This window comes from Podarcis pityusensis (genome assembly GCF_964106645.2).
Source record: "Podarcis pityusensis genome assembly, chromosome: 18".
NCBI lineage: Eukaryota > Metazoa > Chordata > Lepidosauria > Squamata > Lacertidae > Podarcis > Podarcis pityusensis.
In genome coordinates this window covers 1,901,775-1,918,991 of record NC_138043.1, presented here as the reverse complement: position 1 = coordinate 1,918,991, position 17,217 = coordinate 1,901,775, and the positions used below count along the sequence as shown (strand labels likewise).

General features: G+C 50.1%; 1 protein-coding gene across 2 annotated transcripts in view; it reads left to right on the top strand.

Moving 5' to 3' along the window:
• Positions 1-10,863, top strand: part of REXO1 (RNA exonuclease 1 homolog) — a 38,148-nt gene extending 27,285 nt beyond the window's left edge. For both annotated transcript variants that reach the window (XM_080988748.1, XM_080988749.1), the window contains exons 11-16: positions 309-382; positions 1,692-1,802; positions 3,087-3,202; positions 5,793-5,931; positions 7,556-7,676; positions 9,318-10,863. In XM_080988748.1, coding sequence (XP_080844874.1) covers positions 309-382; positions 1,692-1,802; positions 3,087-3,202; positions 5,793-5,931; positions 7,556-7,676; positions 9,318-9,406 — 650 coding nt within the window. In that variant the 3' untranslated portion in view covers positions 9,407-10,863. The remainder of the gene's footprint in view (positions 1-308; positions 383-1,691; positions 1,803-3,086; positions 3,203-5,792; positions 5,932-7,555; positions 7,677-9,317) is intronic.
• The last annotated feature ends 6,354 nt before the right edge of the window (positions 10,864-17,217 follow it).

The following is a 17,217-nucleotide window of genomic DNA, read 5'->3' as shown; positions in this document are numbered from 1 at the left end:
GGACCAATTCAATTCCCTGACCTAGTCATTATGCAGCTTCGACAAAGAGCCACGCTTTGAGCGTTGCTGTTTCCTCTTCCCTCCCTGGCGCCTTCCCCTTATTTATCTCAACCCTTTGGTTGTAAACAATCATCATCGTTATTATTATTAATTTAAAACCTTTAGCGCTTGAGAGAAAGGCAGGATGTAAATATTGCAAGTAAGGACAGCCTCTGCGTATCGTTCAGCTGGTACCTTCTGGGAAATGCCCTTCTGCTGATTCCTAAGCCACAGTGTCCTCCTTACTCAACCTTTTCTCTCCCTTTCAGTTCCTGGTGGCTGGGAAACCCATTACAACTGCTGTTCAGGAGCTGTGGGTTCCCCCGGGTGCCAAGTCGCAAAAGTAAGTACTTTCAAATTTCCTTGGTTTCCTTTTATCTCGCCCATCCTCCGTCACGGAGCCCCAGGGGGTAGAAGCGTGGTTGCTAGATCTAGGCGCAGGTCGTAGTTCACTGGTAGAGCCCCTGCCTTGCAGGCAGAAGGTCCCAGGCTCAGTCCTGCCCCCCTCCCAATCCCCAGGTAGGACTGGGAATGCTTGAAACCTTGGGGAGCCCTGCCGGTCCGTGTGAACGTCAGCTAGACCAGGTTGCTCACCGGAGCAAGACGGTTTGAGCATCTTACTCCGATCCCGGTCCGACTGCACTGGCTACCAATTCGTTTCCGGGCCCAATTCAAAGTGCTGGTTTCGACCTATAAAGCCTTAAATGGCTCAGGACCGCAATACCTCAAGGACCGCCTCTTCCCATATGAACCTAACCAGATCATCTTCTGAGGCCCTCCTTCGTGTGCCTCCTCCTCGAGAGGTCCAGAGGGTGGCAACCCAAGAACGGGGCCTTCTCTGCAGTGGCTCCCCGTTTGTGGGAATGCTCTCCACAGGGAGGTTCGCCTGGTGCCTTCATTATACACCTTGAGGCGCCAGGCAAAAACGTTCCTTTTTAACCAGGCCTTTGGTTGATCTGTTTTGCATCCTATGCCCTTTTAAAATGTGGGGTTTTTTTGGGGGGGGGCGTTATTGGGTTGTTAGGGACGCAGGTGGCGCTGTGGGTTAAACCACAGAGCCTAGGACTTGCCGATCGGAAGGTCGGCGGTTCGAATCCCCGCAATGACGGGGTGAGCTCCCGTTGCTCGGTCCCTGCTCCTGCCAACCTATCAATTTGAAAGCACGTCAAAGTGCAAGTAGATAAATAGGTACCACTCTGGCGGGAAGGTAAACGGCGTTTCCGTGCACTGCTCTGGTTCACCAGAAGCGGCTTAGTCCTGCTGGCCACATGACCCGGAAGCTGTACACTGGCTCCCTCGGCCAGTAAAGCGAGATGAGCGCCGCAACCCCAGAGTCGGCCACGACTGGACCTAATGGTCAGGGGTCCCTTTACCTTTACTTTATTGGGTTGTTGTTTTTATTTTTATTAGGTATTTTGTGTTTTTATATCTTGATTTTATTCTCTGAACTGCCCTGAGTATAGGGCGGTATATAAATTCTAATAAAATGATGATGATGATGATGATGATAGACTGCCTTTAAGCCAGGAGGCTTCTCCATGAATTTTTCCTGACCCCTCTTTCAAAGCCATTGTCCTCCTAAAGCCAGGCGAGGTGAAATAAGCCGTCTTCCTTCTCTCTTCGCCCCTCTAATTTCCTCCCCCCTCTTTCAGCAACACGTTCACGACGGCAGGAAGGAGAGCTTGGAGGGTTTCGTGAAGACCTTTGAGAAGGTGCCCAGCGCAGACGGAAACCCGGGCATCTACGCCTTAGACTGCGAAATGGTTGGTGGAGCGTTCGATTGGGGCGAACTGGGGCGGTTTCGAAAAACAATAAAATCATCGGCTTAGGCAGCTCGAAATAGGCTGCTTCTTTCAGCTTCGAACGTGTCTCTGTCTGTCTGCCTGTCGTGTCTGTTTTGAAAAAAGTTAACTAAAACCGTAGCTCTGTTCCTAAACGGCTGGAACCTCGGAAGCCGAACACCTTTGAACTCGAACGTTTCGGCTCCCGAGTGGTCGAAACCCGGAAGTGAGTGTTCCGGTTTTCGAACGATTTTCAGAAGCCAAATGTCCGGCGCGGCTTCCAATTGACCGTAGGACGGTTCCAGGAGTCAAACGCATTCTGTATTCCGTTCGATAACCAAGGCACGACTCAATCTATCTACCTATTTATCTATCTATCTGTCTGCCTGACTATCTGTCTAGTTATATATCTGTCTATCTGTCTATCTATCTATCTATCTATCTATCTATCTATCTATCTATCTATCTATCTATCATCTATCTGTCTGTCTATCTATCTATCTATCTATCTATCTATCTATCTATCTATCTGTCTATCTATCCATATATCTACTCTATCTATCTATCTATCTATCTATCTATCTATCTATCTATCTATCTATCATCTCTCTCTCTCTCTCTCTCTGTCTGTCTGTCTATCCATATATCTACTCTCTCTCTCTCTCACTCTCTCTCTCTCTGTCTGTCATCTGTCTATCATCTATCTATCTGTCTGTCTATCTATCTGTTTATCTGTCTATCTATCTATCTATCATCTGTCTATCTATCTATCTATCATCTATCTATCTATCTATCTATCTATCATCTATCATCTATCATCTATCATCTATCATCTATCATCTATCATCTATCTCTCTATCATCTATCTATCTATCTATCTATCTATCTATCTATCTATATCTATATCTATCTATCATCACCTGTCTGTTTATCTACTATCATCTATCTATCTATCATCTATCTGTCTATCTATCATTCATCTATCTATCATGTCTGTTCTGAAAAAAGATAACTAAAATCGTAGCTCTCTTCCTTAACCGCTGGGAAACAGTCGGCCGAAAGAAGCAGCCTTGAAAGTTGTCAGAAATCTCTCCCTGCACCCCCCTTGATTTCTGCCTCTCTGGACCCCAAATTGGTTTAATCTCTGGGTCGTTGAGTCAGACGAGGGTTTGGCAAATCGGGGATCAGGGCTGCCTGCGGAAAGGGAGGCTTCCTGAGACACCCACCCCCCTCCAATATCTCTCTCTTCTTCTTCGGCTCCCGCAGTGTTACACCAAGCAAGGCCTGGAGCTGACTCGCGTCACGGTGATCAACTCGGAGCTGAAAGTCGTCTACGACACCTTCGTCAAGCCTGACCACAAAGTCGTGGACTACAACACTCGGTGAGGGTAATCAGAGGCCTGGTCCACCACGCCTTAATGCTTTCCTTTTTCCTTTCTCCTTCTGTGCTGGAACTCCTATTTGGGGACTTCCCTGGCTTTTTCCCGGCCCACGTAGGACCAGTCTGGATAGTTGGCCTTGGTGAAGATTTGACGTTTTCATCCCCCAAAAGTTTTTGATTTGAATTTCCACTGAAATGAGGCTGCATTTTAATGTTGTACAGTGGTACCTCGGGTTAAGTACTTAATTCGTTCCGGAGGCCCGTTCTTAACCTGAAACTGCTCTTAACCTAAAGCACCACTTTAGCTAATGGGGCCTCCCGTTGCTGCTGCCGGAGCACAATTTCTGTTCTCATCCTGAAGCAAAGTTCTTAACCTGAAGCACTATTTCTGGGTTAGCAGAGTGTGTAACCTGCAGCGTATGTAACCCGAGGTACCACTGTATTTTAATCTAGTTTTTAAGTTGTATTTCAATCCATTGTTTTTCTACCTGGTGTTAGCAGCCCTGAGCCCGGTCTTGGCTGGGGAGGGCAGGGTATAAATAAAATTTATTAAGCATTAGGTGTGGTTCCTCTGCTCCAAAATGAAATGGGGCAAATTCTTTCTTCCTTCCTTCCTTCCTTCCTTCCTTTCCTTTCCTTTCCTTTCCTTTCCTTTCCTTTCCTTTCCTTTCCTTTCCTTTCCTTTTTCCTTCCTCCTCCTTCCTTCCTTCCTTCCTTCCTTCCCTCCCTCCCTCCCTTCCTTCCCTTCCTTCCCTTCCTTCCTTCCTTCCTTCCTTCCTTCCTTCCTTCCTTCCTCCCTTCCTCCCTCCCTCCTTCCTTCCTTCCTTCCTTCCTTCCTTCCTTCCTTTCTTTCTTTCTCTCTCTCTCTCTCTTTCTTTCTTTCTTTTACGTATTTGTTTATTTCCTTCCTTTTTCTCAGCCTGAGACCCAAGGCCAGCTTATGCAGATAAAATGGGAGGGAAAAGCTAAAAACATAGAAAATACGAGAGGTTTGTATGAGGGCATACGGTCTTTCAAATAGCCTGTACGTTCTGGGGACACTGCCAAAATTACATATAGTCAAAACACACACTGGGTTCAATGTCAGGCAGGATTGTCTCTCTCTCTCTCTCTCTCCCCCCCCCCCTTCCGCTCTCTTTTCAATGATTATCTATTTTGCCAAACGCTTAAAGCTGAATGCTCACAAGTCAAATGCGAGTAAGTTGCAGGTTTACAAAAAGGGAGAGCTGGAGACTAGCCTATAACTCTTAAAAGTGGGTATTTTTCCGTTTGTTTTCATACATATATTGCATTGTCGTTTTCAAATTTGACAATAATCATCATTGGTTGACATTTACGTAACGTACTTGTTTTGACTTCCCTCCCCCCCCTTGGTTTCTCGTAAAAAGCATTTTCAAAACTTGCGTCCTCCCCTTAAATCATTTTGTTTGTCGCTCTCTACATTTCTTCCAAAGCCAGCTTTTAACTGCTTGCTTTTAAATTAATCCTGCTAATGTGTTTAATTGTTCGCAGTAATTTTTTAGGTAATCCACGCATCTCCCCCATTCATTCTTCTTTCTTTCAAATCTTTTTTTATTGAGTTTTACGTTGCAAATTTAAATTCAAACATTAAACATCAACATTATCATTTAGGATTCCCTGAACCCTTCAATTCCCCTCTGCCCTTTCATAGTTAACATTTTTATCAATCTTTTTTCCAACTGCTTCACTTATTTTCTCTATTTTTCTTAAATAATCCATTTTTTTAACCTTAATTCTGAATACATTACAAGCATTCATCAAACCCTGCCAAAGAATTTTTCCCATTCCTTCTTAAAGTTTTAGAAGACATCTGAAGGCGGCCCTGTTCAGGGAAGCTTTTAATGTTTAATAGGTTACTGTATTTTAGTGTTCTGTTGGAAGCTGCCCAAAATGGCTGGGGAAACCCAGCCAGATGGGCGGGGTATAAATAATAAAAATAATAAAAATAAAAATTCTTCTTGGTTTCTTAATCTTCCCGCGAGTATTGCTGTTTCCGCAGAGCCCCTTAACATTGTCGCAATTCCTCTTCCTTCGTCGGGGGGGACGGACAGCGTCCTCTTTCCATCTCTGCTCAAAAGAGCTGCCGGGAGATGCCTTGTTGTTGTTGTTTAGTCGTTTAGTCATTTAGTCGTGTCCGACTCTTCGTGACCCCCTGGACCAGAGCACGCCAGGCACTTCTGTCTTCCACTGCCTCCTGCAGTTTGGTCAAACTCATGCTGGTAGCTTGGAGAACACTGTCCCACCATCTCGTCCTCCGTCGTCCCCTTCTCCTTGTGCCCTGCATCTCTCCCAACATCAGGGTCTTTTCCAGGGCGTCTTCTCTTCTCATGAGGTGGCCAAAGTCTTGGAGCCTCAGCTTCAGGATCTGTCCTTCCAGTGAGCACTCAGGGCTTATTTCCTTCCGAATGGAGAGGTTTGATCTTCTTGCAGTCCATGGGACTCTCAAGAGTCTCCTCCAGCACCAGAATTCAAACGCATCAACGCCTTGCTCAAGCGGCAATTTTGTACGACTGCCTTCGCAAGGGCGAGTATTCCCATCCGTTTGACGGCGCTGATCTTTGCCTTCGCAGGTTTTCGGGCGTGACGGAGGCGGACCTGGAGAACGCCTCCATCACCCTGCGGGACGTCCAAGCCGTCCTCCTAAGCATGTTCAGCTCGGACACGATCCTGATCGGGCACAGCCTGGAAAGCGACCTGTTTGCGCTGAAGGTAACGGGACAGTTCCGGTGGGGCAGTTCTGCGTTCTGCTTGCTCTGGGGAAAGCCAGGCAGCGATGTATCAGCCGCAGGGTGGGCTGGGGTCGTTTCCCCCCTTTGAGCGGCTTAACAGAGGAGTCTCTGCCTCCCACCCCATCCAGACTGAAGCAGTTGAGCAGCGCTAGATCAGGCAGGTATTCCCCATACCCATCGCCGTCCTCCACCCCCCAGTCCTACGGACAAACCCCAAACCCGTCACCATATCCTCCATCCTGGTTTCTTCCCAGAGCTAAAACTCTCCAAAGCATAGCTTCTATCTCCCTGGTTTGCAACACACATGCCCCACAGGGGGGCAATCTGATTTTTAGAGAGGGGGCCAATTCGAGAATGAGTTATTAGCAGTGAATGGCCTTTTAGGCTTCCTCCACATGAATAGGAGCTCACTTTTTGAATAATAAGAATTACCGTATTTTTCTGTCTATAAGATGCCCCCTATTTTGGGGGAGGGGACGCGGGTGGCGCTGTGGGTTAAACCACAGAGCCTAGGACTTGCTGATCAGAAGGTCGGCGGTTCGAATCCCCGCGACGGGGTGAGCTCCCGTTGCTTGGTCCCTGCTCCTGCCAACCTAGCAGTTTGAAAGCACGTCAAAGTGCAAGTAGATAAATAGGTACCGCTCCGGCGGGAAGGTAAACGGCGTTTCCGTGCGCTGCTCTGGTTCCCCAGAAGCAGCTTAGTCCTGCTGGCCACATGACCTGGAAGCTGGACGCTGGCTCACTCGGCCAGTAAAGGGAGATGAGCACCGCAACCCCAGAGTCCGCCACGACTGGACCTAATAGTCAGGGGTCCCTTTACCTTTACTAGTTTGGGGTATTTAAGAAAATCGGGGGGAGATGGCCTCCGTGTATAAGACGCCCCCCACATTTTTGACTTTATTTTTAAGGGGAAAAACAGTCTTATACATGGGAAAATATTGTATATGTTGGGGGGGGGGATCAGGATTTTAGAGATGCTTACAAATTGGTTTCGAACCACTGCTGTATCTATCTGAAAGGGTGGGAACAGCTTTTAAATTTAAAGGCCAAGGGGTGAGGGTGGGGGGGTCTAGGGCTGGGGAATATGTCGTCCGAAACCGTTCTGATGTACATATCGCGAAATCAGGTTTCATCACTTCTGGCCTGGCGATATATCGCAAATCGTGATGTTTGAATGTGCTATGCACAGTGCTTTCTTTAAAAAAAAATATTGTTTAGGGGTACTCTCTTTTCCCTACTCCTATGAGGCCAAACTTAGATTCAGAAAAGGTTTAGGGGTATGCGTACCCCTTTGTCCACCCGTCCCCCAGAAAAAAGCCCTGGCTATGCAAAAATCACGCCACGGGGAAAACCACGAAGCCAGCCGATGCCTCTGCATAGCCTGGTCCTTATTTCGGGCCTCGCAATCTATCAGTCTACTGCGATGTTTAGCCAGCGATGATATCGCAAAGTTGACAGCCAGATCATTGCCCGGCCCAAGTGGGGGGTCCGAAGACGCGTTCCTGGTGGCGCGAGGGTTTCCACCAGTGCAGAAGAACATAGCGGAAGTACTTGGGGGGAAAGGGAAACCCTTTGACCCCGTCTGCGTCCGTCTCTCCCGGCAGCTCATCCACGGGACTGTGGTGGACACGGCTGTCGTCTTCCCTCACCGCCTGGGCTTGCCTTACAAGCGGGCGCTGCGCACCTTGATGGCCGACTACCTCAAGCGCATCATCCAGGACAGCGGTGAGATTTCGGCGCCTGGAGGGGGGCGGGATGGGGAGCAAGGGAGAATCCGTGGGGTGGCACCTCGGGGTCTTCAGTCCGCCTTCCGCCCTCTCCGCTCCTGAGCTGCAAAGCCCTGACCGCCAAACACCAGCCTCTCTAAAGTCCTACAGCTCCAATTCCACACACCCCAGTGCCCTTCCTTCCCATAAAGGAACAGCCTTACAGTCCCGCTTGGACTACTGCCATGCGCTCTACATGGGGCTGCCTTTGAAGGTGACCCGGAAACTGCAACTAATCCAGAATGCAGCAGCTAGGCTGGGGACTGAGAACGGTCACCGAGACCATATAACACCGGTCCAGAAAGACCTCCATTGGCTCTCAAGACGTCCCTGAGCACAATTCAAAGTGCTGGTGCTGACCTTGAAAGCCCTAAACGGCCTCAGCCAAGTATACGTGAAGGAGCCTCTCCAACCCCAGTGTTCAGCCCGGACACCTGGGTCCAGCTCCAAGGGCCTTCTGGCGGTCCACTCCCTGCGAGAAGAGAGGTTGTGCAGGGAGCCAGGAAGATGTCGCACAGCCTGGGAGTCATTTTGGACTCCTGGCTATCCATGGACGGGCAGGTCAATTCTGTGTCCAGGGCAGCTCCATCTGGTACGCAGGATGAGACCCTGCCTGCCTGCAGACTGTCTGGCCAGAGTGATGCATGCTCTGGTTATCTCCCGCTTGGACTACTGCCATGCGCTCTCCATGGGGCTACCTTTGAAGGTGACCCGGAAACTATAACTAATCCAGAATGCGGCAGCCAGACTGGGGACTGGGAGTCGCCACCGAGACCACATAACACCGGTCCTGAAAGACCTACATTGGCTCCCAGGACATTTCTGAGCACAATTCAAAGTGTTGGTGCTCATCTAGAAAGCCCTAAATGGCCTCGGCCCAATATACCTAAAGGAGCGTCTCCACCCCCATTGTTCAGCCTGGACACAGGTCCCAGAGCCAAGGGCCAAGATTGATTGATTGATTGACTGAATTTATATACCGCCCTATACCCAGAGGTCTCAAGGTGGTTCACAGAAAACATCACAATATGTAAAATCAAAATAAGAACAATAACCCAATAGAGCCACATTTTAAAAGGGTATAGGATGTCGTTGAGGTCAACCAAAGGCCTGGTTAAAAAGGAACGTTCTTGCCTGGCAACTAAAGGTGTATAATGAAGGCGCAAGGCGAACGTCCCTGGGGAGAGCATTCCACAGACGAGGGGCCACTGCAGAGAAGGCCCCGTTCTCGTGTTGCCACCCTCCGTACCTCTCGAGGAGGAGGCACACGAAGGAGGGCCTCAGAAGATGATCTCAGCGTCCGGGTAGGTCCATATGGAAAGAGGCGGTCCTTGAGGTATTGCTGTCCTGATCCGCCCCACCCCAATTCCTTCCCATCTTTCCAAGTCCCTCTTTGATCTCCCCAAGGCAGCGGTGACCAAACTCAGCCCTCTAGCTGTTTTGGGACTACAGCTCCCATCATCCCTAGCTAACAGGACCAGCGGTCAGGGATGATGGGAATTGTAGTCCCAAAACAGCTGGAGGGCCGAGTTTGACCACCACTTCCCCAGAAGATGAGTCACAACCTCCTGCATTCTCTCTTTGTTTTTCTTCCCGGCAGTGGAAGGCCACGACTCGAGCGAGGACGCCCGGGCGTGCATGGAACTGATGATCTGGAAGATCAAAGAAGACGCGAAAGTGAAGCGGTGATAGAGGAGGGGCCGCCGCCGTTCTCCCTCCTTCGCCTCTTCCGCTTTTACTGGTGCAGTGCAATAATGATAATAATAATAACAATAATAGCCTCTTGGGAGCCTGGACCTACCCCCCCTTCTGTGTTCGCAGGTATCCCTGCGTAGCTGCTGCTGGTGGCACCGCCACTCCTCTGCAGTCACACTGAGAAAGCGTGTGACCTCGCGAGTCTGGCCGCAACCTCCCGTCCCCCCCGACCTGTGGCGCGGTAGGCCCACCAGAGAACTCCAGGATAAAATCTGGGCGGCGCCTAACTCCCTGAAACCCCGTCCCGTTCGCGAACCTCGAAAAACGGAAATCTAGCTTCTCCTTTGGGGACTTAACGTGGGGTCCCCTGTGCGCCGCCGCATGCCGGGAAGTCGGCTGTGGCGACTCGGGCAAGCTGCAGAGGCTCCGATCCGGCAGCGGGCTGCCTCCAAACCTGCAACCCTAGGGGAGAAGGCGGAGGCGGCGTGCGGTTGGCAGGGCAGCAGAACTGCTGGCATGGATATACGTTTGAGTCCCGGCCGTGGGTACGGCAGGGCGTTGCGCTCGCACCAGGAGCACTGGGGCCTTCGGTGCAGCTGACCCACAGGAAATGGGCCCCCCTGCAAAGAGGGGGTTCCCCTCACCCCATCTCCCAGCGCAACGGCCCCCCCCCCGGTCTCTGCTGTCTGCATCGTCGGACTCCTTCCCGAGGCAGAGAATTGCCCCGGATAAGGGGCTGGCAGCCGTTCCCACGACGGGTTCGCCACCTGAGACCCTGCATCGGCAGTTGCGCAAGTCCTCCAGGGTGGAAAACGGGGCGTGAGCGTGGCAGAGTCGCTGCAGGGACTCTTACGATTCGTCCGCCTTCGCAACTGCAAGTCCAGGGAACTCCACCCTTCAGAGTATATCGCACATAACCTCCAAGCTCAGCCACGACTTTTTAAAAAACACTAGGAAACGCTTCTTCCTAATAATTGCTAATCGCTGCTCTGTGAACGCCCCGTGGGGAAACTTAACCCAGCTCGCTTTGGGGGGGGGAGATGCAGGTGGAAATATTTGCCTTGGCGTAAAACAGAAAGTGGGGTGATGGTTGAATCCACCTTTTCAAATTCACAAGCGCTCAGTTATCCGTGAGTGTAAATAACAATGTTCTAGGAACAGAGCAAGTTAGAAGACAGGGTGGGGCGGGGGGGGTGTTGGTTATCTATTTAAAACAAGAGGACGATTCTGCACTACAAGCTATTTTAGCTGACAAAACACTTCCCTCCTCTGTCCCCCGAATTTTCATTTAAGGAGAGAGCCTAAAGAGTTCAAATGTTTCCCAACGCCGTCGGAACCCGTTCATTCCCTTTAAATACCAGTTCCATGTTTCTTGCAGCTCCCAATCTGCCCTCTTCCTCCCTCCCTTCAAGGGTAATAAGAGGAGAAAGCAAGTCTCCTCTGCCCCTGGGGGGAAAAAAACCCTATTATTATTATTAATAATAATAATAACCTTAGCACAGGTCGACCACCTCTGCAGCTGACCCAGATCTCCTTTGTTTTGTTAACACTGTACAGTTGATTAAAAAAAACGGGCGCTGTAGACTTTGTATATGCAGAACTGGTAAAAACCTGTTAACACTATTTTGTAAATGGTTTTTTTTTAAATAAATAAAAAATCCTGGCTATTTATGGTGAGCACGATTGGTTATTTTAGAGATTATCTGTGTGTGTGTGTTATTCTGCTTACTGGAGAGTGTGTCAGGGATAAAGGGGTGTGTGTGTGTGGATAATTCTGAGATTTTATTTTTGAAAGGCCACAACTTTGCCGAATGTTTCACCTGCGAAAAGCCAGAAACCTTCAAGTTTAAATCAGAGAGGGTCTTGGGTTTCCTCAATACTTGGTCTAAGTACCAGCTCTGCGTGCAAGAACTTGGAAGAACGCAGTCTCTCTTGAGACAGCCGAATGCTTCTTCTTAGATAGGGGATATATATCCCAGATAACCACAGGAGGGAGGTTTATCTTATTAAGAGGAGCCATTTCCCTCCTGAGAGTCTACAAGGCAGTTTCCTGTCTTCATTCTCCTACACCGTTGGATGAGCATTCTATGATGTCACGACAGGCGAACCAATCGGTGGTGCAGGCTTCAACCCCACGCTGAAAATGCATTCACTTTTTGCATTCTCTCGCAGGAGTTCCATTGTTGTTGTTTAGTCGTGTCCGCCTCTTCATGACCCCCTGGACCAGAGCACGCCAGGCCCTCCTGTCTTCCACTGCCTCCCACAGTTTGGTCAAACTCATGCTGGTCTCTTCGAGAACACTGTCCCACCATCTCGTCCTCTGTCATCCCCTTCTCCTTGTGCCCTCCATCTTTCCCAGCATCAGGGTCTTTTCCAGGGAGTCTTCTCTTCTCATGAGGTGGCCAAAGTCTTGGAGCCTCAGCTTCAGGATCTGTCCTTCCAGTGAGCACTCAGGGCTGATTTCCTTCAGAATGGAAAGGAGTGCCATAGTTTGGACTATTTGCATTCTCTCGCTCCGGCATAGTTTGCACGGCGCGAAGAAGCCCTTTCGTTTCCCCTGCATCCCCCAGCTTCCAGCTCCATCACATCTTCACAAGTTCCGGCGTTGGGAGGAAAGCTGCTCTCTTAACGGGCGCGGTTTTGGAAACCCGGCGCGTCGCCTCCCAACTCGCTCGAGGAGCCCGGATCTCGAAACCCACTGGGCCGTCGACTCTGGCATCTCGCCTGCGGGAGGTGGGGGTCAGAGGTCAGGCAGAGCCAGCCGGCTCTTTTTGCGATGGAGACGTTGCTGCGTTAAACATGCCTATTTTAAGCCTGTTTGCACCCCTGGCTGGGTTCCTCGTGGGGGTCAGCCCCCGATCGCCACCCCTACGCCAGAGCCTCCCATTGTCCACGCTATCGATCACGGTGCTGAGCCTCATTAAAACCCCTTCTCCGGTTAATTTTCCTCTTGTAAGCTCCTTTTGGCCGGCAAATGTGGGATGGACAGTCACAGAAGCAGGGAGGGTGGCTGGCTGAGAGTCTCCCGCTGAGATATCGACGGACCTGTCACAACCCGTTTGCCCCTCGTGACGTCTGAAGGGGGCTGCGTTGCAAAGAAATGTCCCTGAGTCGAAAGCTCCTCACTGAATCGACCACCGGTTCAGTGGTTTTTTTTGGGGGGGTGGTGGTTTCAGCATCCCATTTCATCTCCCCATCCCCTCTTCCAGCTACAAGTTTGGAATCACCATCAAAGCGTCCTTAGTTTGCCGGTTCCGTGGCTGCATTTGAAGATTGCTTCAGTTTGCAGCCAGGAACTTCGGACGCTCATCTCCAATCAGGTGATATTTGGCTAATAACAATAATTACTATTCTATAATAAAAAATAAAAAAAATTGTCCAGTAGCACCTTAGAGACCAACATGCACATGAAAGCTTATACCAAGAACAGACTTAGTTGGTCTCATAAGGTGCTACTGGACACTTTTTTAATTTTTATATATATTTCGACTGCGTCAGACCAACACGGCTACCTACCTGAATCTAGTACTATTACAGTGGTACCTCTGGTTACGTACTTAATTCGTTCCGGAGGTCCGTTCTTAACCTGAAACTGTTCTTAACCTGAAGCACCACTTTAGCTAATGGGGCCTCCTGCTGCTGCCACGCCGCCGGAGCACGATTTCTGTTCTCATCCTGAACCAAAGTTCTTAACCCGAGGTACTATTTCTGGGTTAGCAGAGTCTGTAACCTGAAGCGTATGTAACCCAAGGTACCACTGTATTATATTATTATTATTCTTTGGCGATTCCTCGTAGCTGAGTAAGATTGTCTTCGATAAACACAGTTTTAACAATGAGTCTGTAAGTGACTGTGGAGGCCGATTCTGGATCCACACGTCCTTCCACAGTGGGGACATTGGTTTCCAGGTGGGAGCTGATCCCGGTGTGGATTTGCCAAGCGTGCCTTCCTCTTAGCATGTTTCTCCCTTGCGTCCTGAGTTCGAGTGTCTTCAAAGCCCATGACACCTTTGGGAAAGGCTGTTCTCCAACTGGAGCGCTCGCAGGCCAGTGTTTCCCAGTTGTCGGTGTTTATACTACATTTTTAAAGATTTGCCTTGAGAGAGTCTGAACCTCTTTTGCTGACCACCAGCATTACGCTTTTCATTCTTAAGTTCGGAATAAACTTTGGGAACCTCTGAACTTGATGATCCTCCATTGCAGGGGGTTACACTTGACGACCCTCTACGATTCTGCGATCCTTAGGATCCCTCCCTACGATTCTGCGATTCTTTCGTCTGGCCTGGACCGTCCAGCAGTTCAGCCTCGTTGGATAGTCTGCGAGTTTTAGTGTTAGGAGAGGGGGAGAAAAGCCCTTTTCTGTAGCTACTTGGCGGTGCATCCTTTTTATAAACCGCTTCGTCCTTGCCTTTCCACCAAACTTAAAAAAGCCCCAAGCCCCACAGCCCTTCTACATAAGGGAATCACTATGTCCCCACCAGGACTGTAGAAAGCCGTGTTGATTCACAGAAGGCTAGCAGTTGGGAAGGGGGCAATCTCTCAGCTCCACCGTCCCAGTGGTGTGGGGTTTTTTAGAGGGGAACCCCCGCTGCGAAGCATTCAGACCCCTTTCGTTCAGCTTAACCCCCTCCGCGCAGCCACGAGGCCGTTGGGGTCAGGGGTGATCGGGAGTGATCGATCCCACCTTTTGAAAGGCAATTTCATTCCTATAAAACTACGTTTTGTTCCCGGACAGCCGGAGCAAATTGTAGGGGAGGGCGGGGGGGGGGGGGTTGCACGGTCAGCCAAAAGCATGGGGCACGTGAAGAAGGGTTTTTTGGGGGTGGGGTGGGGGAGCTTAGTGAGCCAACAGATCGATCAGGAATCGGGAAGCTGGTTAGAGGACGGAGGTAAGCTCTTTAGCGAGTGACGTCCGAAGGGTGCAAAGCCATTGATCTCCTGAGCACATCTGTGCTCTTCTTAACTAATTTTTTTTTTTGGGCAGTTTTTACTATTTGCACCCGGGGCCGATGTTTGCTTGTTTCAATGCGCACGTCTTGAATCCACTGTTTCCGGACCAGATCTGTGAGCCCCAAAGCTCAGTTCTCCCTCGAAGTTAGTTCTCCACCCAAAGAACATGTGCAAAGGTCCTTTTCTGGGCCAAACCACATACCAAAAAAAGCCATGAAAAATGAACGCATGGCCTGCTTCGATGGCACTATCCGGACATGGAAGTTAGTGTGGCAAAATCAGCCGCTGATGTTCACATTTTTGGCTTGCCACTTGCCTAAATTCATTTCTTTATTGGCACCTGTGCATCTTGTAGCTTATTTTGGAGAGGTTTACAAAAAGAAAGAAAAATCAATTCCTAAGATGCTCCCAGGCCTCAAGTTCACAATCGAAAGAAAACGATGCAACACACAAGAAACTTGGGATAGAGAGGGAGGGAGAAAGCAAGCTGATAGGCACATAGAATTTTATGATGATAATAATGATTTATTATTTATACCCCACCCATCTGGCTGGGTTTCCCCAGCCACTCTGGGCGGCTCCCAACAGAATGTTAAAAACACCAAACATTGAAAACTACTAAAATACAATAATTCATCAAATATTAAAAGCTTCCCTAAACAGGGCAGCCTTCAGATGTCTTCTAAAAGTCAGATAGTTGTTTATTTCCCTGACATCTGATGGGAGGGTGTTCCATCCCCTGAGAAGGCCTTCTGCCTGGTTTCCTGTAACTTTGCTTCTCGCAGGGAGGGAACTGCCAAAAGGCCCTTGGAACTGGACCTCAGTGTCTGGGCTGAATGATGGGGATAGAGATGCTCCTTCAGGTCTACTGGGCCATTTAGGACTTTCAAGGTCAGCACCAACACTTTGAATTGTGTTCGGAAACCAATGGGAGCCAATGCAGGTCTTTCAGGACTGGTGTTAGGTGGTCTCCACTCCCAGTCCCTAGTCTGGCTGCCGCATTCTGGATTAGTTGCAGTTTCCAGGTCACCTTCCAAGGTAGCCCCACCGAGAGCGCATGGCAGTAGTCCAAGTGGGAGATAACCAGAGCATGCACCACTCTGGCCAGACAGTTTGTGGACAGGGAGGGTCTCAGCCTGTGTACAGATGGAGCTGCCCTGGACACAGAATTGACCTGCGCCTCCATGGACAGCAGTGAGTCCAAAATGACTCCCAGGCTGTACGACCTCTGCCTGGCTCCCTGTACAATCACTCTTCACTCAGTGAAGGGGCCTCCAGAAGGCCCTCGGAGCTGGACCCCAGTGTCTGGGCTGGACAATGGGGGTGGAGACACTACTTCAGTTTTACTGGGCCTTTGAGGCCATTTAGGGCTTTCAAGGTCAGCACCAACCCTTTGAATTGTGCTCGGAAACGTCCTGGGAGCCAATGTAGGTCTTTCAGGACCGGTGTTATATGGTCTCCACTCCCAGTCCCCAGTCTGGCTGCCACATTCTGGATTAGTTGTAGTTTCTGGGTCACCTTCCAAGGCAGCCCCACGGAGAGCGCATGGCAGTAGTCGAAGCGGGAGATAACCGGAGCATGCACCACTCTGGCCAGTCTGCAGGCAGTGTCCTCTCCGTCCTAAGCATCATCGCACAGAACAGGGAGGTGTTCTTTGCGAACCCTCCACCGAAACCGGGTGGTTTCCCCAATTGCTTGCACATCTGTGGGCTTCCACATCTCCCGGTGCCTTGGTGGCATTTTGACCATCCCATGCTGGCTTAGGAGGAAATCGTCTCTTCAAGCCCTCTCCACGCTTGTCAGACCTTGTTAGTGTCCCCAGCAAAGAAGTCATCTCTTTTTCTGCCCCTGTACCCCCCAGCCGCCGAATGCAAAATCCCTCAGCAAAGAGGGTGAGCCAGGATTAGGGGCCCTGAGGTTTTGCTGTCCTGGCTTTGCCTAAACTCAAATCCCCCCCGGTCTAATATCCCTAGCGCTGCAAGATCCCAAAAGCACCTGGACCAAAATGGTCTATCAGAAACTTCACTCTTGTGGTTTATCACCACAGCAGCTACTCACTTTGGGTTTTAGTAAAGCAAACCGTTTAATTTGTCAGTGCCGGGACGCGGGTGGCGCTGTGGGTTAAACCACAGAGCCTAGGACTTGCCGATCAGAAGGTCGGTGGTTCGAATCCCCGCAATGACGGGGTGAGCTCCCGTTGCTCGGTCCCTGCTCCTGCCAACCTAGCAGTTCGAAAGCACGTCAAAGCGCAAGTAGATAAATAGGTCCCGCTCCGGCGGAAAGGTAACCGGCGTTTCCGTGCGCTGCTCTGGTTCGCCAGAAGCGGCTTAGTCCTGCTGGCCACATGACCCGGAAGCTGTACGCTGGCTCCCTCGGCCAGTAAAGCGAGATGAGCGCCGCAACCCCAGAGTCGGCCACGACTGGACCTAATGGTCAGGGGTCCCTTTATCTTTACCTAAATGATATCGAGCGTCAGAACAGCGTGGCCACAATAAGGAAATTTTGCCCATGGCATGACTATTTTTCTTCCCATTTCCACTCTCTGGCACCCGATCTGCATAACCGAGCAATTCTAAAATATAGACGTGCTTTTACTCTCGCAAGATGCCCTCGTCTGGACTTGAGGGACGATTCCAACAGACCCCACACGAAAAACGTCCCTGTGGAGACGGCAGTCCCGAATCGGTGGCGCATGCCCTTCTGCCTTGCCCTCTTGATAAAGACTTGAGGAATGAGAATATCACCCCTCTTTTATCGTCCATTCCCGGTCGCCCAGCCACTGCCCCAGTGTCCTTTCCCTTGGCAGATCAAGATGAGCAGGTGACAGCAAAGGTGGCAAGGTTTGTCGCTGGGGCA